At 43.4% G+C, this 27,720-nt stretch overlaps 1 protein-coding gene across 3 annotated transcripts; it reads left to right on the top strand.

Annotated features, from left to right (window-relative positions):
• The first annotated feature begins 630 nt into the window (after positions 1-630).
• Positions 631-27,056, top strand: LOC129546324 (uncharacterized). Of its 3 annotated transcripts, XM_088830169.1 has the most exons (6): positions 631-1,133; positions 2,299-2,361; positions 5,325-5,442; positions 6,507-6,582; positions 12,905-13,031; positions 19,701-27,056. In XM_088830169.1, exons 4-6 carry the CDS (start codon positions 6,568-6,570, stop codon positions 23,468-23,470), a joined length of 3,912 nt encoding a protein of 1,303 aa, XP_088686295.1. In that variant the 5' UTR covers positions 631-1,133; positions 2,299-2,361; positions 5,325-5,442; positions 6,507-6,567; the 3' UTR covers positions 23,471-27,056. The 3 variants fall into 3 exon arrangements, with proteins under 3 accessions (XP_088686295.1, XP_055267157.2, XP_088686294.1); XM_055411182.2 differs by having other exon boundaries at positions 631-2,361; XM_088830168.1 differs by lacking the exons at positions 631-1,133; positions 2,299-2,361 and having other exon boundaries at positions 2,898-5,442.
• Positions 27,057-27,720: the final 664 nt, after the last annotated feature.

The raw sequence follows: 27,720 nt of genomic DNA, 5'->3' as shown, positions 1-27,720 counted from the left end.
TCGGCTTCTTGAGAATATTCCCTCGGTATACGCTATATCAATGAAATGAGTGCATCAGGGATTTTAGACAACAATCTGAAGTCAGGATTCAGTAAAGAACTCATTCTGGAGAGAAAGCTTACAAGTTACATGATTGTGTAGAACCTTTACCTCAGGGTCACACTTGACCAACCATCAGATGATCCATCCTACCAAGAACTTTGCTAGTGTACAGAATGTGGCAAGGCCTTCAGGTACTTCTTCAAACTCAGGGTTCACCAAACACTTTATACTTAGCAATGCAATAACTATGATAGCTTTCAAAATTGCGTCTCACTCTTTAGGTATTCTGGAATTATATATGCCTTTTCTTTTTAATACACTGTCTGGTTTTATCATACCTTTTCTTGCAAGGATCAGGCCTGTTTTAATATTCCAGCTGCAGGTGATGACAGTTATGAATAGTTTCTCCCCGCCGCCCCGCCCACTGCGCCTGGAGGCACGGCCCCCCACGTCCGGAAGCTCCTCTTAATACTTCCAATGTTCCCAAGCGTGTTCGACTTCGTTCAACGCCCCGCCCCGGACGACCAGGCTCCGCTGAGTCCCCGCCCCCAGGCCGCTCCGCCCTTTCACTGCGCGTGCGCTCAGCCGCCCATAAATCCGGAAGCGGAGCGCGGCGAGTGAAGGTCTTTCATCTCAGCGTCAGTTTCTCTCTTTCTAATCAAACCTGCTGCCTGCTTTCCTCGGTACCACGAGCCTCAGGTTCGCTAGTGACTCTAAATCCCTGCGCCCGTCCCACCATCCCCAGGAAGTTCGGACGTCTTGGTGAGCGGCAAAGGGGCGCCTCCATTTTGCTTCAAGGTCGCTCTGAAGCCGCTTCCAGCTTTTGGTCCACAGAGTCGCTGCGTTTCTCACCTCTTTCCTGCTTGAAACCATTTCCTGACCTCACTGACCCCTCTGCCCTTCCTACTCCGCATACAATTCTCTTCGGCGAGGTGGGTTTATTAGCTCCGCGGCGCCCAGCCTCGTCCTCTCGGCCCCTGGCCGCGCCGACCGCCCCGACCACCGCGTTTCCAGGTCCTAGCATTCTGGAGAGTCCGCCCCGCTGCTGAGACCCCCTCCTTCCCAGCCCCTGTCACCTCTGGTCTCTTCAGGTGGGTCCTTCCGCCCCGCAGGCCTTGCCTTTATAGTGACGTTGCCCTGACTCGTGTCGGGGGAGGTGACCTGCGCCTGCCACGTGACACCCGAGGTTCACCGGTCCCAAATGCCACCCATTGCAGTTTGGCTCTTGCGGGAGGGGGACTTCTTATCCAGTCGCCATACCTGCAAATAGGAGACCAGTGGGGTCAGAAGCAGCAGAGACAGCGAGTCCTAGAGAAATATTTAATTGGGAAAAGCATGAGGGAGAAGCTATGGCAATGAAGAGGATTGGTGAGGAACTTGTGAAGAGACAACAGCACGAAAACGAATCAGCCTTGAAAGTAGCGGTTAGGGAAAAAGTTTAGAGAAATGTAGAATTTCCTGAGAATTAAAGGTGAGCAAGATAGGGAGGTGGTGGTGTTCATCCCGAGTCTTTATGACCCCTCTATTTCCCAGAGTTTGCTCAGGTTCATGTCTGTTCAGTCCAGGGATGGTATCTAACCATCTCATCCTCTGCCGCCTCCTTCTATAGCCTTCAAGGGAGAGGGGCTGTAAATCAGGGGTCGCAAAGAGGTCAACAGTGGAGACGCAGTTCCCACAGAGAGTCCGCAAAGGGGTACAAGAGTTGGGACCTTGGCTTACATAGTAATATCCTGCTGGGAGAGGAAGAGGACTCCTAGTTATTTGAGGAGCTGAGAAAGGAAGCTGAGAGGAAGCATAGCCACCTGGGGGTGCCAGAGAGGGGAGGAAGGGAGGGCAGAGATGGAAGAAGAAAGGCAGAAATTCATGGAGATTTAGGATCATCAAGGAGGTTGGATTAGAAGTATTTTACAGGGAACAGATGGCAGAGAGAGGCCGGATGGGAGTCAGGGAAGAAGTAAGAGAGGAAGACAGGCACAGCCAGAGAGCAGAGGGGAGGAGAAAGGGAGAGGGAGAAAGAAGTAGGGAAACAGATAAACCAAATGAAGTGGAAACAAGTAGTGTAGAGGTGGGGGAGGGGACTAGATCCAGGAGAGTGCTGAATTGGTTGGATAAGGATTATGAAGTCGTGATACGTTGATTTTTGGTTTTAGAATCTACCAAGTTTAACTTTCTTTTTTAAATTATACAGATGAAAATGAGAATTGCAAAACTTCTGTTTGTAAGGCTTGTGTGTGTTGTAATTTTCTGTATTAAAAGATAACATCCACGTGCAGAGGCTGTAGAGTTGGGGGCTGCGGCAGTGACTTGATTCTCTCAGAGGTGAGTCATCCCCTTCTGTTTTCCTGCTGCTGCTGCTAAGTCACTTCAGTCGTGTCCGACTCTGTGTGACCCCATAGACGGAAGCCCACCAGGCTCCCCCGTCCCTGGGATTCTCCAGGCACGAACACTGGAGTGGGTTGCCATTTCCTTCTCCAATGTGTGAAAGTGAAGTCGCTCAGTCGTGTCCGACCCTTGGCGACCCCACGGACTGCAGCCTACCAGGCTCCTCCATCCGTGGGATTTTCTAGGCAACAGAACTGGAGTGGCTTGCCATTGCCTTCTCCGAACTTTTTGCTTTCTCCTTTCTTTATATTTCATTTTTTGTATCTTGGGATAAAGACTAGTTCACTGAACACCTACCTTCTTGTAAACAATTATTCACTTCTGAAGTAAGATTTGGTGGACTCCTGTAATTAATTCATGTCATTCTTTTCTAAATACTCTATATTCTGATTTTTTTTTTTACTTCACACCAGAATTCTTCAATGAAAAAAATTTTAATAAGCTGATTCACTTTAGTTTTGTTTCACATTTTTTAGAAGCCCATTTGCTGTTTCTTGTTTATGTTATATCTTGAAAACATTTTTTGGTAACTAATAAATAGTTATAGACCATTTTGGTGAATATTTCGTAAGGGTGTCAGTGATCTTTTATATTAAGAGTCACAACCTAATTTAAGCAGTTAGTCTGATACTCCATTTTCCTCTCTTTTATGTGATCTAGTAACTAGGGAGCTATGAACTGATCTGATGATGCTTCCTCAGGACCAGAAGCTGAGCAACATTGACCCCTGAAATGATCGGCCAAATTGGGTGTGTGACTGTGTATGTGGCAGTTCTTCTTGCAGGGAGAGCCCACTTGTTATTAGAATTTGAAATGGGTCCTAGTCTTCCAAAATGAAAAAGGACAACAGTAGGATGGAGGCAGGAACATAGGCTCAGAGCCCAAGAGGTAATCATGAGCCGTCTTCTGTGAATAAATATCAATCTGTAGGGAGGCCTCCCACCTGTTGCCAGGGTCTCCAGCCCCATCCTGGGAGCTGACCCTGTTCTCATGGTCAGTCTGTCCTGGTCACGTTCACTTAGTCCTTGTTCACAGACACCGAAACCTTCTCTGTCTCGGATCTTGGTTTCCATGTCTACCTTTGGTCATTATATCACTGTTGCTCTTGCTCTTTCTGTTCCTTCCGGTCTAGGCTGGAGAGGTCTCCCCATCTCCCTCTGATATTCGCTGTCACGTTAACCAGTTTTACTGCTTCTGTATTAAATACCCTCATCAGATATGCCCTTCACCTTTAATTATTTGGAGTCTTTCCTCTTTTCCCTTCATTGAAGGGTTCACCGTACTCCTTTTCCTCCCAGGATGCTTGCAGCATCTCACTCTGGGGATGAGGACTGGCACTGTGGGCTAGGCTGAAGAATCCTCAGGGATGATGGAGGTTATAGGCTTGGTGATGATGGCTGCCGTGTTTGTTCCTGACATTTCAACTCTGATTGATCCTTAGGCCATGTGGAGACTTAATTACTCAAAAGCAAAAAGGTGTTGGAGTCCTTAAAAGCCTGGCAGATGTAGTGTCTTGAGGTGTCCCCATGTTTTAGTCTGCAGTGTCACTGCTTATTGCAGTCCCCAGGTCTTCTAAGCTCTGCCCATCCAGGGCCCAGTTACCATCTTGGACAGCAGCTTTGCCTTCTAGCAGTTCATCTGCTCAGCGGCAGATGCTGAGTTTCCTGTGATAAGACTGGTCAATATCTTAAGGGAGTATGTAGGAGACGACACCTCCCTATCCCCAAACCGCTGTCTCCCCTTAATGAGCTGAAGTAACTTCCAGTTAGCTATGAGCAGGGAGAACAGGAGCCAGTGAGATTGGGGCCTCTCTTTGTGACTTCTTTACTGAACTCAGTCCAACCATCCCTCAACTATATAAAGTCCTTGTTGCTGAGTGGTTTCCGCAAGAGGACCAGCTTCTTGGTCTCCACACCGAGTGCCCAGTGTCCTGGATTTGCAGCTAGGGCGCCTTTCTGTTGCAATGCCCACGCCTAGAGGTCTCTGCTCTTGTTCAGCTGTGCACGGAGAAGAGGTAGAAAAATGGGAGAAAGTGAGGGGGAGCGTGTCAGGGCTTCCAGGAGGATTGTGAGAGCAGGAGTGCGCCTTTTAGTGAACCGGATAAATGGTGTGTGTGTGTGAGAGAGAGAGAGACAAGCATATTTGTGGGATCATGGGGCGTGTGGGCCTGTTAACAAAGGCAGTCTCAGTTCTGGCTGGAGGCCCTGGACGTGGGCTCATGGCTAATTGTGGGCTGCGTGGAATGGTGGGCGTGCCAATGTCTTTGCTCAGTTTTCCTGGGACACAGATGCTGTGACTGAGGTTTGCGTGCCTGGGTTTCATTGGAAATCTTGTGATCACACCTGTGGGGGAAGTAAGACCATGGGATTGGGAAGAAGAATGTTACCCTGCAGTGAGTTAGAAGCAAGGCCTGAGCTGGGGCCACAGGGAGGTCGGGTGCAGGAGTTTGGGCCAGTGGTCCCAGAGAACGGGGGCGGGATCCAGGAGGTGCCCCCAGCACCCCTTCCACACTGGATTTTTTGTGGTCTTTAGGGAGGACGAGAATTAAGTCTGCAACCCATAGAATAACTATTGGTAAAACCCCAGAGATCACTTCGTGGGTTACCTTTGTATTTCTGTTATTTTGAGTTGCTCATGAAGAAAGTTTCAGATGCATTTGGAAATTTAAAAGAAACAAAAGTTGGAGTGTTTCTGTGGAAGATATTGAAGTTTCATTAAGATATGTGCATCAGCCTACACATCTGTGTTTTATTATTAGAGTTTGGAGATAACAGTTTGGGGACTGGCTGAGGTCACTCCTGTCTGACTCTTGCATATGCATGGACTGTAGCCTGTGAGGCTTCTCTACATGGAATTCTCCAGACAGGAATACTGGAGTGAGCTGCCATTCTCTTCTCCAGGGCGTCTTCCAGACCGAGGAATTGAACCCGGATCTCCAGCATTGGCAGCAGATTCCTTACCATCTGAGCTACCAGAGAAGTTCTGGTTGGTAGCATACCCACAGAGAAACACAAACACGTATGTAATGACATATGCACCCATAAAAATGGTGATTTTTGTCACTTGGGACCACTTGGATGAATGTGAGAATGTTGTGCTAAGTGAATTAAGGCAAATAGGAAAAGAGTGATTGCATGTGCTCGCTTGCATGTGGAATGTAAAAAAGTGAAGCCACTAGTAGCAGACAGTGGGATGGTGGTTATCTGGGGCTGGGAGGTGGGGAAGATGGGGAGATGTTGGTCGAAGGTAGAGACTTTGAGTTGTAAAATGTGTGCGTCCTGGGGAGCTGTGTGCCGCACGCTGCCCGTAGTTAATCCTATTCTGTTACTGCATGCTGGGAATTTGTCAGGAGAGTACGTCGTCAGTGTTGTCACCACACACAGAACATGGGAATTTGGAGGTGATGGATGTGTTGGTTCGTGGATTGTAGTGTAGACATGTGTGACATGGTCACATCGTGCATGGTTTGTATACACATCCCTTCTTCTTAGTCCGTTCTATGTCAGCCAGGCTGGAAAAGAAGAAAGTGGGAGGTAGGCTGGATTTGATCCCTTGAGTGGTGTTCAACCCAGGCTTCACATGAGATCATGAGGCACTTTGCCCGGGCATGTTTTGTACCCCTCCCCCTGCAGACACGCTCCTCAGGTTCTCGTGTGGGGCCTCGCCCCAGGAGCGTGCACAGGCCGCAGATGATTCTGATCTACATTGAGCACTGGGTCTCCTAGCCTCCACTTCTAAGACTGAGATCAGGCCCTGGGGGAGGGAAGGGCGCTCTGCTCTGAGTGGGGCTGGACCAGGGCCCGCTGTGTGACCTGAAGGGGATCGTGGAGTCAGCGGAGGTGCCCCCTGCTGATGTGTGCATGAGGCCTCATCATGAGGGGAATGAGATCTGAGGGAAAGTGTGGGAAAGTCCCATGTTGGACTCTGTGCGGGAGTTGACTGTCCTGAGTCCCTCCTGAGACAGTGGGCACAGAGGAGTGTCTGTTCCACACGGTGAGGGCTTTCGGTTGGGGCTCAGGAAAGGGGTTAGTTGACTCTAAGCATTAAACACCATGTTTTCCACCTTCTTGACACTCCTCAAGACTCGTGTTAGCTGAGGAAGAAGCCCAGAAGAGGAGGAAAGTGAAAGAAAACGTGTCAGGAATGGCTCTTTCTCAGGTAATGTCATATTCTCAGTGGATTCTCAATCTCTCCTGCCTGAAATACCCATTTTTGGACTCGCTAATCTTGTCTGACTCTGCAGTGCCTTGTCTGACTCCTGTACATGCACACTCAACCGGGGCCTTCCTTCAGGGTCTGTCGTCCTCACTTAGATCCTGTCTCCCCATGACCTGGTGTCCTGGCCCGTGTGAGGAGGCTCCCCTGGGCACCGTCTCGGGCAGGGCTTCTGACCCATGGGTTGGAGATGGGGTCTCAGTGCTGTTGAGTAGCAGGGTTGCTTAGGGCCCATCTGGATGCGCTGTCTGTTCTCTGTCAAGCAGGGTAAAGAAGCTGCACGTAGATGTGAAGTATTAAAATGCATAATACGTGCCAAAATCTGGAAAAGAGTCCAATGAGGGGAAATCAGTCCTACTTTTTATTGTACATTTAAAATTAAGTGAGGACCTCCTTGAAAATCTTAAATGTTTGGGAGTGAAATGAAAAGTTCAGAAACAGACCTCAGGACTAGAGAGTGTCTCATTACAGCATCTAATTTAAACTATGAAATATAGATTGCTAATTATTTATTCTTTATTTTTGGCCACATGATGAAGCTTGCAGTGTCTTAGTACCTGAAACCCTGTGGTCGAAGTGGGAGATCTTAAACCCTGGACCGACAGGGAATTCCCCCAACTTTCCTAATCTTGATGCAATATTTGGTCATGGAATGAAAAGATAAACTTTGGATTTTGTTAATAACTCCATACCTAACATTAAGAGTAAGATAATATTGCTATATTTAAATGTATTTTTCTGCTGTACTAGCTCTTAACTGCTTCAGTGGCTTTTATCTAGTTCTGGCGTGTGGTGGCCACTCTCTACTTGTTATGTGTGGGCCCCTCATTATGGTGGCTTCTCTCATCTTGCAGCACAGGCTCTAGAGCGCCCTGGCTTCAGTAGTTTCACCTGCTGGGCTCTAGAGCTCTGGCTCAGAAATTGAGGCTCACGGGCTTAGATGCACCTTGGCATGTGGAATCTTACCGACCACGGACAAACCCGTGTCTCTTGCACTGCCCAGTGGATTCTTTACCACTGATCCTCCAGGAAAGCCCTCATATTATTTTTAAATGCAGCTATTTTATACAGATTAGAATAAATCTTCTGTATATTATTTTCTGCTTGTTTTTCATTTTTTGTGCTAGTATAACATAATGTTGATTTCCCTAGTGGTACAGAGGATAACAGTGTGCCTGCCAATGTATGGTGCATGGGTCCCATCCCAGGTCCAGGAAGATGCCTCAGAGCAACTAAGCCCATGTGCTACAACTACTGAGCATGAGCTCTGGAGCCCGGGAGCCATAACTTCTGAAACCCACACACTCTAGAGCCTGTGCTCCAAAACAGGAGAAGTCACTGCAATGAGAAGCCCATGCACTGCAGCTGCAAATACAGAAAGCCTCCTCACAGCAACAAAGGCCCAGTAAAACCAAGATAAATAACTTAAAAAAGACATAGAATGCAGACAAATTACTGAAGTACAAATTGATGTCTTTTTAATGTCCCAAAGATGTGGAAATACAGATGAATAAATGAAAATGAAAAATAAATATATCCCAGAATGTTTCAAAGGCATCTGTTTGGAGTAGGAAATGGCCATCTACTCTAGTATTCTTGCCTGAAAATCCCATGAACAGAGGAGCATGGTGGGCCACCATGAGGTTGCAAATATCTGACACGACTGAGCAACTAAGCAACAGTAGCCTCCACACACAGCAGAGTGAGCTCTGAAAAACAAATCTAAACCTCTGATTTACCTCCTGCAGATTCTTCAGTGACTTCCAGTTACTTTTGGAATAACGTCCTAGATGCATAGACCTTGTGGTGTTATGCCCTGAGTCCGGTTCCCCCATACTGGTAGAATAAGACAGTCGCAGCAATGCAAAAGCAAGAATGGGGTTTATTTCTAGCTCGAGCTAGGGCTCATGCCTCCTCCAGCGCAGTGGAGTGGGACAAGAGCCCCGAGCCCAGCTTACAGCGGTTTTTATAGTCTCAGGTTACATAAGCACCTATTTCTGTTCAAAAGATCAAGCTGGCGGAAGCTCATTGGCCAATTCATGCGCGCGTGGAAGCTCATTGGCCAGTTTATACGCTCGCGGGGTTTTTCTGGGGGATTTCCCTTTTTACTCTGATTGGCCCGACTTTTGGCGCCGGCGGGACTTTTCTAGGGAGGAGTTTCTTAATTTTGGCGCCGGCGGGATCTTCTTAGGGAGGAGTTTCTGTGGACTTAGCCTCCACCCTCTCTCCAGGAAATCAAAACTTAGGCCTAAGCAAGGTCTCAGGCCTATCCTGGCTACTCAGATGTTAGGGCTCCTAACAGTGGAAAGCAGCCTCTACCCGGCATCACCCCTCTTTGTTTCCTGTATCCCAGTCAGACTGGCTGGCTTTCTGTTCACTCTACACCTTCCTGCCTCAGAGCCGGCGCTCAGGCTGTTCTCTCTGCTTGCAACACTCTTGCATTTCCCACCTTGCCAATCCTGAGTGTTTCCACCTCACAGAGACCTTGTCTGATTTCTTGATGTAGGTCAAGACTTTTCGATAAATCTTCTCTTGGCACCAGGCCTGTTTCAGAGCACATGTTGCAATAGTAATGTTAAAATTATGGATGTAATTGGGTGGCTGGCTGCTAGATGTAAGCTCCATAATGTTCACTGCTGTATTCCCAGTTTGGGGCCCACGTTGACACTCAGTAAATTTGGATTGAAAGAAAAAATAGACAGGTCTTCCTTGTTTCAACCAATTGTGTGTTTACGTTTGCATGCATGAGTGCATGTATCTGTAATTCCATGGTTTTATTACAGAACATCATCTCATAAACATGTTTTATGCTTTGTAGCAATTGAAATTGTACCTTAAGTGTTTTCCATTCCCTTAGGTTTTTTCCTACCTCATCATGTGAATGATGGAAATAGTAGTAAAAGTATTGACATTGTGTGGTTGGTGGGAAGAGGGGGTGACCCTGTACAGTGACCATCTATCATATAGTCGTATCCAGTTCTTTGTGACCTAATGGGCCATAGCCCTTCATGCTCCTCTGTCCCTGGAATTCTCCAGGCAAGAATTCGGCAGTGGGTTGCCATGCCCTCCTCCAGGGGGATCTTCCCCGAGAGACATCAACACTATGTCCCCTCCATTGCAGGCGGATTCTTTACCGCTGAGCCTCAGGGCAACCCAGATACCTACATATGATACTGCATATTATAGTGTTCCCTGTGCATTCAGAAGTGGTTAGATAGTAAATTAATTTGTGAATATTTTTCTGTCCATCTATCATGTCTGTCTTTCCTTGGCTGACAGAAGATCTGGGATTCTACACCTCTGTTGCACTTCAGGTTTCTTGAACTTGTTTCAGGTATTCTCAGGGAACTCTCTGGATGCACTTTCCTGCTCTGCTACTTGTTTTTTTTTTTTGATGGAGCAAAGGTGTTTTATTCAACATTGTGTAGGTATTTATACTGCCTTCCAAGATAGCTGCTTTCAGCAGAGATAAAATCAAAACTTACAAGTTATCAAGGAAACCTGAGGTCATCCATATGAAAGAGAGTTGTAAATAGTCACTTTTAGCACATAGTTCATAAAAAGGAAGAGGGTACTTATCACAGTATAGAAAAACTAATGAAGGAAATGCCTGGATTCCTCAGCCCCTGGGAGAGGCTTGCCTCTCCTTTTAATTCCTGAATATTCAGGAATTAATAAGGAACAGAGAATTCCTGACAGATCCAAAACAGCACACAGGAATCCTCCTGTTAGATGTTTCCTGACAATTCCCCTTGTTTTATTATATTTGTAAAAAGAAGGGTTTGACCAAATGAATTTGGTTATTATTAACCAACCTTACAGAAAGGCATGGTAAACAACAAATATAATTATCAAGACAATCACCAAAGTTACAGTTCCAGACCCGATAATAGTTTGAAACCATCCTCATGGGTCTAGCCCGGTTAATTTTTTCAGCTAAAGTTTTCAAATTAGTGGAAGAGGGCAGATGTTTAGAAAAAGTTTTGAAGGTTTCCTTTTGCAGTAATTGTACATTCAGAGAGGCATTATCATGTATATTTTGTAAATGAAATTTGATTTGTTCCCAGTTGTAGGCACTATGATTGAATTGATCAGGAGCAACACAAAATTGTGGAGACGGAAATGGCAACCCACTCCAGTATTCTTGCCTGGAGAATCCCAGGGATGGGAGAGCCGGGTGGGTCACACAGAGTTGGATACGACTGAAGTGACTTAGCAGCAGCAGCAACACAAAATTGAGTAGCTTAAAGAAATAGAGGAGTTAAGACAAGTATATAGTTTGCAATTAATACAAGTTACAGAACGTAAAGTCTTATTAAATTGTAAATTTCCTATGGCTATAACAAAAGGGAGTGGAACACAGGCCTGTATAAAATATGACTGATTATAGTGAAAGAAATAGTTACTATGACCATGACAGGTCTCTGTGAAATGTCCGGTCCAAGTTCCAAATTTTTCTGGTGCTTGCAGCAAGTTTCCAAATGTCCCATTGCTTAGGCCCTCTGTTTATCGAGGATGATCCTAGGATGAGGTGGGGCTAGTTCACCATCAAGCCACCCAAGAAGTCCTTTGTCATGGTAATGTTCCATTGTAGTGTCAGTGATCTTCCATATCACACACAGTGTTGCTAACATCATCTGAGCAGTCAGATAACCACATACCATGGGGTCCCCAGTCAACAATCATATGATTAGCCACAAACATTAATTTTCTTGATATGGTTTGACATTTGTCCCAACGAACAGGAGTATATGTAAAGTTTTTATAAGTAAACCCTTTGCATAATGTTCTTTCCCTCTTTCCCTGAAGTCTCAGTAGTATAAAGATGGTTCACAGACAAAGAAAGGGCAGTAAATAGTCTAAGCAACGTCTGAAAATCCTTTTTTGGGAGGCAGGGTGAAAGCCTGTTGGTGGCTGATGTTTATGCACAATTCTGAAGCCCTGGTGGCTCAGATGGTAAAGCGTCTGCCCGCATTGCAGGAGACCTGGGTTCGATCCCTGAGTTGGGAAGATCTGGAGAAGGAAACGGCAACCCACTCCAGTACTCTTGCCTGGAGAATCCCACGGATGGAGGAGCCTGGTAGGCTACAGTCCGTGGGATCGCAAAGAGTCGGACACGACGGAGTGACTTCACTTGTGCACAAGGGAAGATATCGTAGCCTAAAGAAATGTTAATTAGTTTTCCCTCCTCCCCAGGGTGTGAGGGCCCTTTAATGTACTAGGGAGAAGGCATATGTATAGAGTCATTAGTTGAAATGATTGGTCCTCTCTCTGTTCATTCAACTACCGGCCTCAATAGGCCTCCTGGGGTCCTCCATTCGAATCTGCCTAAGTGTACCAAGCTCCTGTTCTGGGCGCCACTTGTTGGTCCTTAAATGGACCGGAACCTGGTGGTCCGGAATCGACCGATGAGAAAGTAAAGGATAGAGAAAGAGGCTGATCTTCCTTGGTTTACACAGAAAGTCAATAGAGCCCCGGGCACGGGGCTTGCTGTGATCACGAAGGCCTCAGGCGCCCTCTTGATGGGGTGAAGGCACAGAGTGTCTTCTCGAGAAGGTCTTAGAAGCCCAGACAGGAAAGTGAACACAGAGAGCCTCTGCGCTCCAGGAATTAGCCTGAAAAAGACAGAGAAGGAGAGAAAGAGAGAGAGAAAGCAAGACACGGGAACCAGAGCTCTGATGGAGCAAAGGCTTGGTACTTGTTGATTCCTTACGTTCAGTTGTTAGTCCCAACCCCCTGACCTCAGGTACTGTTGCCTCATTTCTTAACTGATCTTCGCGAATTCTTAGAATGACAGAGTTTTCTCTTCAGTCAGATGGACACGGATCTTTCTCTAATGTGCTGTTATGTTGATGATAAGTTCATCCGTGTAAAGTTTCTAGAGTAGTCCTTAGTGTGTAGGAAGTGTTGAGACACCTGTCATCAGTGTGATGATGTCATAATCAAACAATATGTGTTCTTTAAAGCCTCTGGGCCTCTGTCATCTCTGAAGACACCAGTCTTGTAACTCATCTGGATAGTGAATGTCCCTCAGTGTGTATAGTGTAACACTTCTGCATAGACAACTCACTGATTGAATTTATTTGTATATTCTGCATGTATTGTCCATACAAGTGACAAATTCATGTTGATTGGAAGATGTCATAGTCTTATGAAACAACAGGAAAATTACCTGAATTGATCCTTACCCCCTAACCTCCTCTCATTTTGTGTGAAAATAAGAAACCTCCCTAGCGCCTGTTAGTGAAATGTGCTTTCATTTCAGACACAGTTGACCATCGAAGATGTGGACATCAAGTTCACTCCAGAGGAGTGGGAATGCCTGGACCCTGCTCAGAGGGCCTTGTACCGGGACGTGATGGTGGAGACCTACAGGAACCTGCTGTCTGTGGGTGAGGATCACTTCCCTGTGAAGTTGGAATCTGGTTTGGGGTATCTCTGCATTTTCCTTCTGTGTTTCTTGGGAGCCCCTGTTTTGCTTGACTGAGTTCATAGCCTTGTCCTTTCTTCAGGTGATCTGCCCACTGTGTGATACACAAGTTTCTCCACAACTTGAGTATTTTTAAAGCTGATTTCGAACTTTAAAATATCCAATTCCCTGTTTTCCACCCCTGTGTTCTTGGTTCAGTAGTTCTTGGAAAGGAACTAGATACATGGATGCCTGTGTGCTCGGTTGGTACAGTCGTGCCTACTCTGTGACCCAGTGGACTGTAGCTGTCCAGGCTCCTCTGTCCATGGGACTCTCCCAGCCAGAATACTGGAGTAGGTTCCCATGCCCTCGTCCAGGGAGCTCTTCCCGCGCAGGGGTCAAAGCCGCATCTCCTGCGTGGCAGGTGGATACTTTACCTTTGAGCCCCGGGGAAGCCCCGGTATCTGCATGTTATATTCTATGTTGTACTGTTTCCTGTGCATTCAGAAGGACGCAGATAGTAAATTAATTTGTGAATATTTTTCTGTCTATAATGTCGATCCCTTCTTGGCTGGCAGAAGAGTTGGGATTCTGCACCTGGCAAAGCAGGAGGGACGGGGTCTAGATGCTCTCTAAAGCAGGCCTCTGAGCTTGCTTCTAACCTACCTGGACACTGCCCTGACTGTGAGTGCCCTGACTGCCCACTGTGAGCGCAAGGTTTGCAGCACCAGAGATAAGATAGGGGAGAAATCTTGAGATTGTCGAGCCCTTGGAGGGTCCCTGGCCTATTCAGCCTCAGGCTTAGCAACATTATAAGTTTTGTAAGACAAGCAAATAGCATTAACATGCAACTCGAGCTGCTATTTATTCACAGATTGCTGAGGATAACAAATAGGGTCCTGGGATTATAAGGAGGAACCCCAAACTGCAGTCTCTGAAGTCTCAACCATGACTGTAACATGTTGCCTGGGACCTTGTCCCCACTGGTTCTCCAGATGGGCTGTGTCCCTGTACTTCCCAGGGCTGTTTGAGTCTAGATGTTGGTCAGAATCCAATTTGGTGATGTATCTTCTCTTTTCTTTTTATTGTTAGCATATTGAAAGTCAGCTTGATAATTCTACAATAAGTGTTTGTATTATTTATTTCTACAGAATGAATGGCTTATTTTTTAACAAATCTTTGAACTTGAGACGTAAGTGACACATTTGGCAAAACTTTAATTGGCTCTGTGAGCGGTATTTGTGAGACAAAATGCCACTCTATAAGAAGAGAGAGGTTTAGGTTGATGAAGTTTTTATTCCCTACTAGGAAGATTAGCCTTACTACTAGTTAGCTGATACATGGGATGTCTTCACTGGATGGTGTGAGAATTGGAACCTTAAAGAGGGCTGTACCCTTAGAAGTTACTGAATATTTGTGACTCTCATCCATTGAGAAAGGATAAGAATGCCATGCTGGATGAGAGGGTGGGTCCTTCTCTCTCCTACCGTGAGGTACAGAAAATGAAAGGGAAACTCGCTCAGTCATGTCGGAGTCTTTGCGACCCCATGGACTATAGAGTCCATGGAATTCTCCAGGCCAGAATTCTACAGTGAGTAGCTTTCCCTTTTTCAGGGGATCTTCCCAACCCAGGGATCGAACCAAGGTCTCCCCTTTATTGCTGGAGGATTCTTTACCAGCTGAGCCACCAGGGAAGTACAGGAGGTACATAAAGCAATCTTAAAATTGTCTGAAGAGAAGTTACAACTTGAAACAATTATGCGATTAGTGATGATGGTTGTCCATGTTACAATATCAAATTATGTGTTAGGTGATCAAATTCTCTCTTTTTAAGTGGGCTGTCTCCTGAGCTGGCCCACATCTCTAACAGTATCCCCCATTGCCTTTCTGTCTCCATTATCTTTGTCCTGTTGTGGCCTTTCACCCTTCCCAGCCCTCTGTCTCCCTCTCTATCAGCTAGTCCTCTTCTAACTTACCCTGTCTCTCAGTGGGGAGGGGGAGCCCAGCCTCCCCCACTCCTGCCCCCACTCTAGCAAATTTCTTTACCCCTTCAGATTCTTCTGATCAAATGGAGACCCCCATTTCCCCAGATGGACAATCTGTGATTTTTATCATCCATCTGCCCCGGTTGATCAGAGCTAATTTGAGTACTATTTGCTTTGTATTTTAGATATAAAACTATGACTATGGAAAGGGAAGATAAGTTTTTTGACACAGGGATTGCTGTGATATTCTTTAGACTGGAGAAAACTGGTTAAAATGATTTTTCCTTTTTTTTTTTGAAAGTACAAAACCGTTTCTTTTTGCATATGGAATAAAAACAGCTAGCTTCTTATAAAGCCCTGCCTACAGAAAAGCTTGAAGTTAACCTTTACCAGGGATCATGGATGACTCTAGTCAGAAAGAAGCTGCCTGCCAGTGTGGGAGATGCAGGAGATGTGGGTTCAATCACTGGCTTGGGAAGATGCCCTGGAGGAGGATACCAACTGCAGCAGAGTCAGAGAGACATTTTAAATCTGTCTGGATTTATGCATGTCTCAGTGTATGTCTTTGTTTTTGGATAATATTGCTGAGGTTTATTTGTAAATGAGCTCTTACTCAATTGGCTTTAAGAGAAAGGAAGCACTTGGGCTTCCCTGGTGGCTCACTGGTAAAGAATCTGCCTGCCAGTGCAGAAGACAGGTTCGATCCCTGGTCCAGGAAGATTCCACATGCTGCAAAGCAGCTAAGTCCATTCACCACCACTACTTAAGCCCACGTGCTCTAGAGCTCATGATCCACAAGAGAAGTAGCATAATGAGAAGCTCATTCGCCACAGCTAGAGAGTAGTCCCTGCTTGACACAACAAGAGAAAGCCAGAGCAGTGATGATGACCCAGTGAAGCCAAAAATAATAAATGAATTAAAAAAAAAAAAACAGTAAGTGTGTGCAAATCAATTAGAAGAAAAATTAACCTAAATGAATTTCAAGTTCATGTGAACTGGGAAATATTCAGTTTAAATATCTAGTATTAATATTTGGTCATCTAATTAAGACATGTCTTGAGTCATTCACATTGTGTAATACTTCTATTGTATAGCACTCAGAGATTTAGGACTATTGATGAATATGTTTGGTGCTACCCTAAGGTAGCAAGCAAATGTTTTTAGAAGTTATCACTGGTATTTATGTTCACCAGTCTAGAAAATGCAATATAAAGCACAGTTCATGGTTGCTTAAGGAAAGTAAAATGTGTGTTTTCAGTGAAAAAGCTGTGAGAAATGAAGTTGAGTTTGGATGCTCATAGTAATGGGTGGAAGCAAATGAAGCTGGAAGCAAGGTCTTCGTTTCCTAGATCGAGAGTCCTGACCATTGGACCACAGCAGCCAACAATTAGGGCTCAGGTCCCTAGTCTTGTTTGCCTAGTCAAGAAAGAATCCAGATGAAGAGGCACAAGGTAAAGAGTAAAGGAAAATGTTTACTGAAAGGAAAAGTACATGCAGAAAGGCTCATGGGATAGTTGAGAGAGAGAGCCCCACCTTTGGGAAGTGTCAGTTCTTTTTAAAGATACAGTTTTCCAAGACTTCATCTCTCCTCGGGCCAGTCACCTTCCTTTTTCCCCTCTGTTTAATTTGTCTCAGGACCCTCCCCTGGGGTGTGGATGCACACCCTAACCAAGATGTACCTCGATGTGAAGGCTTCTGGGAGAAGCACGACTCATTATGGCCTGAATCATCTTCTGACTTGACCTCAGGCAACCTTTCTGCACATGTGTAGTGTCTCCGTTAATCAGTTCAGTTCAGTTCAGTCGCTCAGTCGTGTCCGACTCTTTGCGACCCCATGAATCACAGCACGCCAGGCCTTCCTGTCCATCACCATCTCCCGGAGTTCACTCAAACTCATGTCCATCGAGTCGGTGATGCTATCCAGCCATCTCATTCTCTGTTGTCCCCTTCTTCTCCCGCCCCCAATCCCTCCCAGCATGAGACTCTTCTCCAGTGAGTCAACTCGTCGCATGAGGTGGCAAAAGTATTAGAGTTTCAGCTTTAGCATCAGTCCTTCCAATGAACACCCAGGATTGATCTCCTTTAGAATGGACTGGTTGCATCTCCTTGCAGTCCAAGGGACTCTCTCAAGAGTCTTCTCCAGCACCACAGGTCAAAAGCATCAATTCTTCGGCGGTCAGCCTTCTTCACAGTCCAACTCTCACATCCATACATGACCACGGGAAAAACCATAGCCTTGATAGACAGGGTTTTTCCCTTTCTTTGTCCTTGCCATGATTATTCCCTTGAGGTAAGAGACAAAGACCGGCTATTTCCCCTGTGTTTGTTATAGATTCCTCAACTGGAGCCCAGCTGTCTCTTGTCTCAGGGAGTGCAGAGAGAAGGGTGAGTGATTGTAGATATCCAGTCTGGAGCCCATCTGTCTCCTACGGGAAAATTACATTTTATTAAGGAAAAAGAAATTCAGTCTGACTTACAGGTGGCTGTTTACAAATGAAAAAAGTGATTTTTTTAAAAAAAGGAGAGACCCCAAGAGAAGAGGTCCCAAAGGGTAGATCTTTCTATGATCTGTAGCAGTGTGTCATTTGACTCCTGTCATTGTTGTTGCTTGACTTTGGGGAGCATGTGATAAGGTGTTTCAAAGGAATCTAATTCCTCTTTGTCCTGCTTCTGTGCTGGATTCTGTGGGATGTCCACTTTTTGGTCCATGTAGAGCAGTGGTAACACCTCCAGAGCTGGAATCCCTGGAGCCAGCCTGGTTCTCTTCCTATTTGCTTCCTTTGGGAGACCTCATTGGAAAAACAGAAGAGAATGTTCAATCTTTGATTGCATTTTGTGTCTCAGATCCTACACAGAGCTGCGTTCAACCTGTGTTCCTGTTCAGAACCCTCAGCTATTCCTGTTGTTACTGCTTTTACCACAACCTTCAGGGGTGTGTGTAATAGAAATGTGGTTTGGATCTTCCGTGATTGTAACTCAGGAAACCTGTACGGACAGTGGACTCTGAGATCTTCTCTTTGATCCCAAGTCTTGCATATATGAATCAGGCTTCAGGTTCCTTCTTTCCATGCTCATACTGTACAAAATGACCTGTGCTCATCCACTGAACCACATTTTCAGGACACGACTTGAATTGATATGTGGCAGGGTGGTACTTGGGAAACCATTTCTAGGTGGGATGGCCAAGTAAGGCTGTTAGTTATACAGATCAGTTCTTGTGTCTCACTTGACCTTATCTTTTTAAAGTTCTGAAGTTTGTTGTAACCTTTTGTAATCAGTTCTGCCCAAGTGGGCCCTGGTGGTTAAGAACATTTATGAATCTGTAGGTCTGTGTTTCAGTCCTACTTTGCTCTTTAGTTTCACGTGCCATGGAGTTGTGTTCCTGAACCCTGTGAATCTACTACCTGTATTTGAAAAACTGAGGTAGTTCATGCTTTTAGGTGTCATAGAATTTTGACTGCTTTACTGAAAAGATCAGAAGTTACCTTTTTTTTTTTGGCTGAACCATGTGGCAGGTGTGATCTTAGTTCTCCATTCAGGGATGGAATCTGTACCCCTTTCAGTGTAATCATGTAATGCTATCCACTAAGACCTTCAGGAAATTTGCCTCAGTGGTTACTTTTGCTTAAAATGTATATTTACTTCATCTCATGGTTATTGTGACTTGTCTTTTGTATGCACTACATCCTGTATATTATTAGTTTACATTTTGTTCTGAAGAGTTTGTCTCTGACTCTAGTTAATAAGTTTTCAATAATATTCCTCTTTTATAGCGGATTCTTTACCTCTCAGCCATAAGGAACGCCCCAAAGCTTGTTCCTTTACATGTATCTTAGAGCTGATGAACCGATTTAAGTGAAGGATACTGTATTAGTAGGCAATTGCTATATTGAGTAGCTGTTATTTAAGTAGAGATTGTTTTATTTATTAATTCTTTGTCATTTAGAGATGACAGTCTTTATGTTTTACATAGTATAACTCACACAAACCACTTGTTATAAAATGCTTGTATGTCTGTCTACTTATAGATGTATAAGAGGATTTAGAAAAGTGTTCTTCCTTTTTTGTAAAAATTATTTTAGGGAATTCCCTGACAGTCCAGTGGATAGGATTCAGCACTTTCACTGCAGTGATTCTGGGTTTAATCCATGGTTAGGGAACTAAGATCTCATAAGCCCTGATTGGGAGGGGGTGGCTATTTTAACATATTGTTTATTTTCACTATGCAGTATTTGTTGAACAGTTATCAACTGCCATTTATGTTTTAAAGTATTTGTTAGAATGCTTCCTTTGGATTATTTACCATTATACTGTATTGCCTTGTTGATCCTTTCTTGCTCAGTCACTCAGTCCTGTCTGACACTTTGTGGTGTCATGGACTGTAGCCCGCCAATGTCCCCATCCATGGAATTTTTACTTTTTTTTTTAATCCTCAATTATGAGACAGAAGTGTGTTTACTACCAAGTAGAATGAGCTTTGAGATCATGGTGGGAAAAGATCTTTTTCTTTGAGAACTGACATGGGTTTGCATAAAATGAATGTTTTCCTGATTGTGTCTTTCAAACTTGGGTACCCTAAAATTAATTTGAAATCTGTGTGACAACAGGAAAAAATTTATTTCTGAATTGTAATTCATAGGATACCTGTGGTTCTTTATATCTTGTAGATGTGTCTCATATAGATATGACCATGAAATTACAAGCAAAAGAAATCAGTGGAAAAGAAGAAATTTTTCAAAGAGTGATATTTGGGAGAGCTGAAACTTCTGAAATTGAAGATTTTTTCCTCAGGAAGATACAGGAAACTGTGGATGGTTTTGAGAGTCTGTGGACAGATAATGAAAGAAGAGACAATGGAATATCTATTTCCCATAACAAAAATCTCACTCATGGAAGAGATCATCAGAGTAGAAATGATGCAGGAGATAAGCCTGTTGAAAGGCATGGATCAAACTTTCATGATGAATTGCAGATGCTTCAGTCTGAAGGTACAATTTTTGAATGTAGTCAAGTTGTGATGAATATGAACAGTAGTGCCTCAGTTTTTCCACCTCAGAGAACTCATAGTGTCTGCAAAGGCATTTCTCATAAACATGAGTGTACTGTTATGCATCCCTCAGAACAGGCCCCAGGCCAGGAAGGACACAAGAAAAAATCTTACAAAAGTAATGAGAGTGGCATAACGTTTCTTCAGGACTCAGAACTCACTAGACATCAAAGAATCCATACAGGAAGATTACCACATAAAGCTGACATATGTGGCAAGGCGTTTAATGATAATGTGAGCCTTGCAGTTCATCAGAGAAATCATACTGGAGAGAAACTGTATAAATGTGATGTATCTAGCCACGGCTTTAAACAGAACACAGCCCTTCAAATTCATCTGAGAGTTCATACTGGAGAGAGACCATATAAATGTGATGTACTTGGCCACTGCTTTAAGCACAATGCATGCCTTCAAAATCATGGGAGAACTCATACTGGAGAGAAACCATATCAAGGTGATGTGTGTGCAAAGGCCTTTACTTGCAAAGAAAGCAGGGCACTTCATCCAATCATTCATACTGGAGGGAAACCATATAAATGTGATATTTGTGGCCGTGGCTGTACTCGAAAGTCACAACTTGGAATTCATCAGAAAGTTCATACTGGAGAGAAGCCATATACATGTGATGTATGTGGCCGTGGCTATACTCAAAAATCACATCTTATAATTCATCAGAGAGTTCATTCTGGAGAGAAGCCATATAAGTGTGATCTCTGTGGACGGTCCTTTACTCGCAAAGAAAGCCACAGAGTTCATCAGCTCCTTCATACTGGAGAGAAACCATATAAATGTGACATATGTGGCCGTGGCTATACTCGAAGCAGGCAACTTGAAATTCATTGGAGACTTCATACTGGAGAGAAACCATATAAATGTGATGTGTGTGGCCGTGGCTATATTCGAAAGTCAGACCTTGTAATTCATCAGAGAGTTCATACTGGAGAGAAGCCATATAAATGTGATCTGTGTGGAGAGGCCTTTACTCGCAAAGAAAGCCACAGAGTTCATCAGCTCCTTCATACAGGAGAGAAACCATATAAATGTGATGTATGTGGCCGTGGCTTTACTCGAAGCAGACAACTTGCAATGCATTGGAGACTTCATACTGGAGAGAAACCGTATAAATGTGATGTGTGTGGCCGTGGCTATACTCAAAAATCACATCTTGTAATTCATCAGAGAGTTCATACTGGAGAGAAGCCATATAAGTGTGATCTCTGTGGACGGTCCTTTACTCGCAAAGAAAGCCACAGAGTTCATCAGCTCCTTCATACTGGAGAGAAACCATATAAATGTGATGTATGTGGCCGTGGCTATACTCGAAGCAGGCAACTTGAAATTCACTGGAGACTTCATACTGGAGAGAAACCATATAAATGTGATGTGTGTGGCCGTGGCTATATTCGAAAGTCAGACCTTGTAATTCATCAGAGAGTTCATACTGGAGAGAAGCCATATAAGTGTGATCTGTGTGGAGAGGCCTTTACTCGCAAAGAAAGCCACAGAGTTCATCAGCTCCTTCATACTGGAGAGAAACCATATAAATGTGATGTATGTGGCCGTGGCTTTACTCAAAGCAGAAAACTTGCAATGCATTGGAGACTTCATACTGGAGAGAAACCGTATAAATGTGATGTGTGTGGCCGTGGCTATACTCAAAAATCACATCTTGTAATTCATCAGAGAGTTCATTCTGGAGAGAAGCCATATAAGTGTGATCTCTGTGGACGGTCCTTTACTCGCAAAGAAAGCCACAGAGTTCATCAGCTCCTTCATACTGGAGAGAAACCATATAAATGTGATGTATGTGGCCGTGGCTATACTCAAAGCAGGCAACTTGAAATTCATTGGAGACTTCATACTGGAGAGAAACCATATAAATGTGATGTGTGTGGCCGTGGCTATATTCGAAAGTCAGACCTTGTAATTCATCAGAGAGTTCATACTGGAGAGAAGCCATATAAGTGTGATCTGTGTGGAGAGGCCTTTACTCGCAAAGAAAGCCACAGAGTTCATCAGCTCCGTCATACTGGAGAGAAACCATATAAATGTGATGTATGTGGCCGTGGCTATACTCGAAGCAGACAACTTGCAATGCATTGGAGACTTCATACTGGAGAGAAACCGTATAAATGTGATGTGTGTGGCCGTGGCTATACTCAAAAATCACATCTTGTAATTCATCAGAGAGTTCATACTGGAGAGAAGCCATATAAGTGTGATCTCTGTGGACGGTCCTTTACTCGCAAAGAAAGCCACAGAGTTCATCAGCTCCTTCATACTGGAGAGAAACCATATAAATGTGATGTATGTGGCCGTGGCTATACTCGAAGCAGGCAACTTGAAATTCACTGGAGACTTCATACTGGAGAGAAACCATATAAATGTGATGTGTGTGGCCGTGGCTATATTCGAAAGTCAGACCTTGTAATTCATCAGAGAGTTCATACTGGAGAGAAGCCATATAAGTGTGATCTGTGTGGAGAGGCCTTTACTCGCAAAGAAAGCCACAGAGTTCATCAGCTCCTTCATACAGGAGAGAAACCATATAAATGTGATGTATGTGGCCGTGGCTTTACTCAAAGCAGAAAACTTGCAATGCATTGGAGACTTCATACTGGAGAGAAACCGTATAAATGTGATGTGTGTGGCCGTGGCTATACTCAAAAATCACATCTTGTAATTCATCAGAGAGTTCATTCTGGAGAGAAGCCATATAAGTGTGATCTCTGTGGACGGTCCTTTACTCGCAAAGAAAGCCACAGAGTTCATCAGCTCCTTCATACTGGAGAGAAACCATATAAATGTGATGTATGTGGCCGTGGCTATACTCAAAGCAGGCAACTTGAAATTCATTGGAGACTTCATACTGGAGAGAAACCATATAAATGTGATGTGTGTGGCCGTGGCTATATTCGGAAGTCAGACCTTGTAATTCATCAGAGAGTTCATACTGGAGAGAAGCCATATAAGTGTGATCTGTGTGGAGAGGCCTTTACTCGCAAAGAAAGCCACAGAGTTCATCAGCTCCTTCATACAGGAGAGAAACCGTATAAATGTGATGTATGTGGCCGTGGCTATACTCGAAGCAGACAACTTGCATTGCATTGGAAACTTCATACTGGAGAGAAACCGTATAAATGTGATGTGTGTGGCCGTGGCTATACTCAAAAATCACATCTTGTAATTCATCAGAGAGTTCATACTGGAGAGAAGCCATATAAGTGTGATCTGTGTGGAGAGGCCTTTACTCGCAAAGAAAGCCACAGAGTTCATCAGCTCCTTCATACTGGAGAGAAACCATATAAATGTGATGTATGTGGCCGTGGCTTTACTCAAAGCAGAAAACTTGCAATGCATTGGAGACTTCACACTGGAGAGAAACCATAGAAATGTGATGTATGTGACTGTGGCTATACTCAAAGCAGACAACTTGCAATTCATTGGCGACTTCATACTGAAGTGAAATCTTACAAATTTAACAGCTGTGGCAAACTTTTTTTTGCACTGTCATCCTTAAATATACATCAGGCAGTTCAAACAGATGAGAAAGCATGTAAATGTAATTTGTGTGGCAAAATGTTCTCTTCAAGGTGTTACCTTTTAGTTCATCAGAGAACTCATACTGGAGAGAAACCATATAAATGTGATATATGTGGCCATGGCTATACTCAAAAGTCAGATCTTGGAATTCATCAGAGAGTTCATACTGGAGAGAAGCCGTATAAGTGTGATCTGTGTGGACAGGCCTTTACTTGCAAAGAAAGCCACAGAGTTCATCAGCTCCTTCATACTGGAGGGAAACCATATAAATGTGATGTGTGTCGCCGTGGCTATACTCGAAGCAGACAACTTGAAATTCATTGGAGACTTCATACTGGAGAGAAACCATATAAATTTTATATATGTTGCAAGGCCTTTAGTGTAAATGGAAGCCTTAGAACTCATCAGAAAATTCACACTGGAGAGAAACCATACAAATGTGATATATGTGGCAAGGCCTTTAGAGTAAAAGGAAGCCTTACATCTCATCAGAAAATTCATACTGGATAGAAAGTATATCAGTGTGATGTATGTGGCAAGGTCTTTAGTTTCAAATCAGCCTTAACTTTCCATCATGCAGTTCATACTGTTCCAGCTGTTACTTTGCAGTTCATTGGAGAACTCACATTCAAGAGATGTTTGTGGAAAGGCCTTTAGTCAAACTGCAAACCTTGCAATTCATCAGAGATTTCATACTGGAGAGAAAGCATATGAATGTGTTGTCTGTGGCAAGGCCTTTAGTCATATTGGTAAGCTTGCAGTTTATCCAAAATTCATACTGGTGAGAAACCATAAAAATGTGTTGCATTAGCTGATCCTTTACTTGAAGTGCACAGCATGGAATTCATCAGAGAATTAATACTGGAGAGAAAACATAAATGTGATCTCAATGTCGAGGCTTGTAATCTAAAGACAAACCTTGTGGTTCTTCAGAGAATTCATATTAGAGAGAAACCTTACAATTGAAACAGTGGTTACAAACTTTACTACTCAGTCAGCTTTAACTCACCATCAGGTAGTTCATACAGGAGAGAAAGCATAGAAATGTGATGTGTGTGGCCAGTGTTTTACTTGAAATGACCATCATAGGAAGCATCAGATAATTCATAGTGGAGAAAGCTGTTAGAAATGGAACAATTGTGAGAAGCATTTTAGTGGAACTGTAATGAGTGTGGCAAAGCCTTTAATCTGAGTTCAGGCCTTATAATTCACCAGAGAATTCATACTGTATAGAAAGCGTACAAATGAATGTGGCAAAGCTTCTAGTTCATGTTCAGCTTTAACTGACCATTCAGCAGTTCATACAGGAGAGAAGCCACATAAATGGAATTTGTATGACAAAGCCTGCAGTCACAAGGAATGACTTTGCAGATCATCTGAGAATCAGTACTGCAGTGAAAACATACAAATATAGTGACTGCAGTAAAGTACCTGAAGTTTTTGATATTCGGAAAAGTCAAACTGGAGGAAGCTACACAAATATGGTCAATGTGGCAAAGGCTTGATTCTGTATTCAGATCTACCTAATCCTCAGGTAATCAATTCTGAATTGAAAACTTACCCACGTAGTGCATGTGCTAAGTTTTTTGGACGGCATTCAGTTTTTTTAGAACATTAGAAAATTCCTACTGGTGAGATTCCATACATTCAGAGCACAGTCAATCCCTCCAGTGGAGGAAATCATGTAAATGTGTGCAGCCAGGATTTCAATAATGGGCTGATGATTCCCATCATCAGAGAATTCATAATGCAAAGAAATCTTACAAATATGAATGTGGCAAATCCTTCAGGCGGCATACAGGCCTAATAAGACATCAGGTGACCCATACTCCAGAGACCTTTCAAATGTAATCAACGTGACCAGGCTTTTTGTTTACACCTTAGGTTTCCTGAGAATATTCACACTAGATAAAAACTGTATCAATGTAATAAGTGTGTTGGGTTTTTAGGCAACAATCCGAATTCAGGCTTCAGTAAAGAAGTCATTTTGGAGAGAAAGCTTACAAGTGACATGAGTATGTAAAACCTTTACTTGGGGTCACATCTCACCAACCATCGGATCATCCATACTACAGAGAAGCTTACCAGTGCAGAATATGTGGCAAGGCTTTTAGGTGCTCCCTGTATCTCAGTGTTCAGCAAATACTTTATACTTAGAAATGCAACTTTATGGCAGTTGTCACAATTACTGCTCCCTCTTTAGGTATCTAAGAACATATATCCTGTAGATAAACCACACAAATACAATATTTGTGGAAAGAATTTTACCCAAACATCAAAGTTGGGAAAAAATCTGGAGCAGTGCTTTTCAAATGCAATGGAGGTGGAGAAAGTTTCAGCTTCAGTTGAAGTATTAGACAACAAGACTCCATAGTAAAGAGGAGTCTTGGAATTGGATGGGGAAGGGCTTTCTGCAGGCTTCAGAGCACACTAGACTTCAGGATATATGTTTCAGAGAAACCACACTGAAGTAATGTGCACACTAAAGCCTTAACGCAAAGATCAAAATGATGGAAAGTCAGAGGGCAAGCGTACAGAAGTAATGAATTTTTTCATGAGATATTCACACTCTGGGTGTGATTTATGCAGGACAGAAACTACAGATACACTGAATTTGGAAATAAATTTAAGAAAATGTATTTCCTCAAGATCCCCCCAAGATTCATATTGGGGAGAATCCTTAAAACTGTAATGACTTTCGTAAAATTTTGGGACAATTCTTACAACAGATCACACGAGATGATTCATTTTAGGAATAAATAAATCTTTAATTTTCCAACAATTAACCTCCTGTGTTCTGGCAGTATAATTATGTTAAGTATGTTGAAACTTCATGACCTGTGGAAATGATTGGTAATTTTCCGTGTATATTTAATAACTTGAGTTTTCTTGTGAAAGCGACGTTCTTTTTTATGACATTTCCACAAGGTTTGCAAGCTTTTATAGCTTTCTTAGGGAGATTCATGATGGCTTCTGCAAAGAAATCAGTAAGATGAAGGGGCAGACTACATTAGGTGTGCTTCATTAATATCCATCTTTCATGGTTAAACAGGGACACTAAAGTATCGAATTCAGTGGTGTGTGAATTAGGATCAGCGAGGGACAGAGAACCATGTCAAACCATGACATGACTCAGCATGCTCATTATGTTCAGGATGCCCTTTTGTACACAGGCCACCGTGGTTATAGAACTGAATGCAAAGAGCAGGCTGGACATTATGGAACTTGGGCTTTTTATGGGAGGAGAGTTGACAGGTTAATGGAGACTGATTACGTGGTAGAAATTATAGCAGGGAAATGGTGGTCATTTGTTCCCTTAACTGGCGATTGCCGTTGCATATAAATGATTAATGGAAACTTCTTGGAAATTGAAGAAAATGGAATCAAAAGAACCAGAAAAGTATGCGTGTGTATCTGTTTCATCACTGATTGCTGCCATTTATGTTGTACTTCTGTTTTCTTCAGAATGTATCCTAAGTCTTGTGATCTAATAAAATTTGTTTCATTTTTTCCCATAACCCTGAATGGATCATGTTTCTTCCAAAAACACAGTTTTTCGCCACCTCAGTACTTCCTAACAGAAACTAGGAATGCACCAAAGGCTCTCCAGGTAGAAAGCATGTAGAAGAATTTCTTTTCATGATGACATCAAACAATAGACAATTTGGGGATATATACTAATAATTTGCACTTGAGTTATTACACCACACTCTGTCCATAATGGAAAAATTATATTTCTGATGTCTGCTTGTGCCAAAATGAAACTAATAGCATGTGCCTAATTTACATGAAGTGAAAATAGGAATAATAAGTGTGCAAAAGTTAGGAAATAAAAATCTTTGGAAATAAGGTTAAAAGCGATAGCTATTTTTGAGCTGGGATGATTCTGAAATAAATGATTTTTTGTTATTAATTTGGTATTGGCCGTATAGTTGTGGCTTACGGGATATCTCCAAAGCATGTAGGAATTTCCCAGACCAGGGTTCTATCCCATGTCTATTTGGCAGGTGGACTCCTTACCACTGAGCACCAGGGAAGACCCAAAAATAGAATCCACAGTATGTGATGGGAATTTTTTTTGTTTGATAAACTAGAAA

Source organism: Moschus berezovskii, chromosome 22 (assembly GCF_049115385.1).
Source record: "Moschus berezovskii isolate FMDL1 chromosome 22, NW_MosBer_1.0, whole genome shotgun sequence".
In the NCBI taxonomy this organism is placed as follows: Eukaryota; Metazoa; Chordata; class Mammalia; order Artiodactyla; family Moschidae; genus Moschus; species Moschus berezovskii.
Note: the sequence above shows the minus strand (reverse complement) of the source record. Positions and strands in the feature narration are given on the sequence as shown.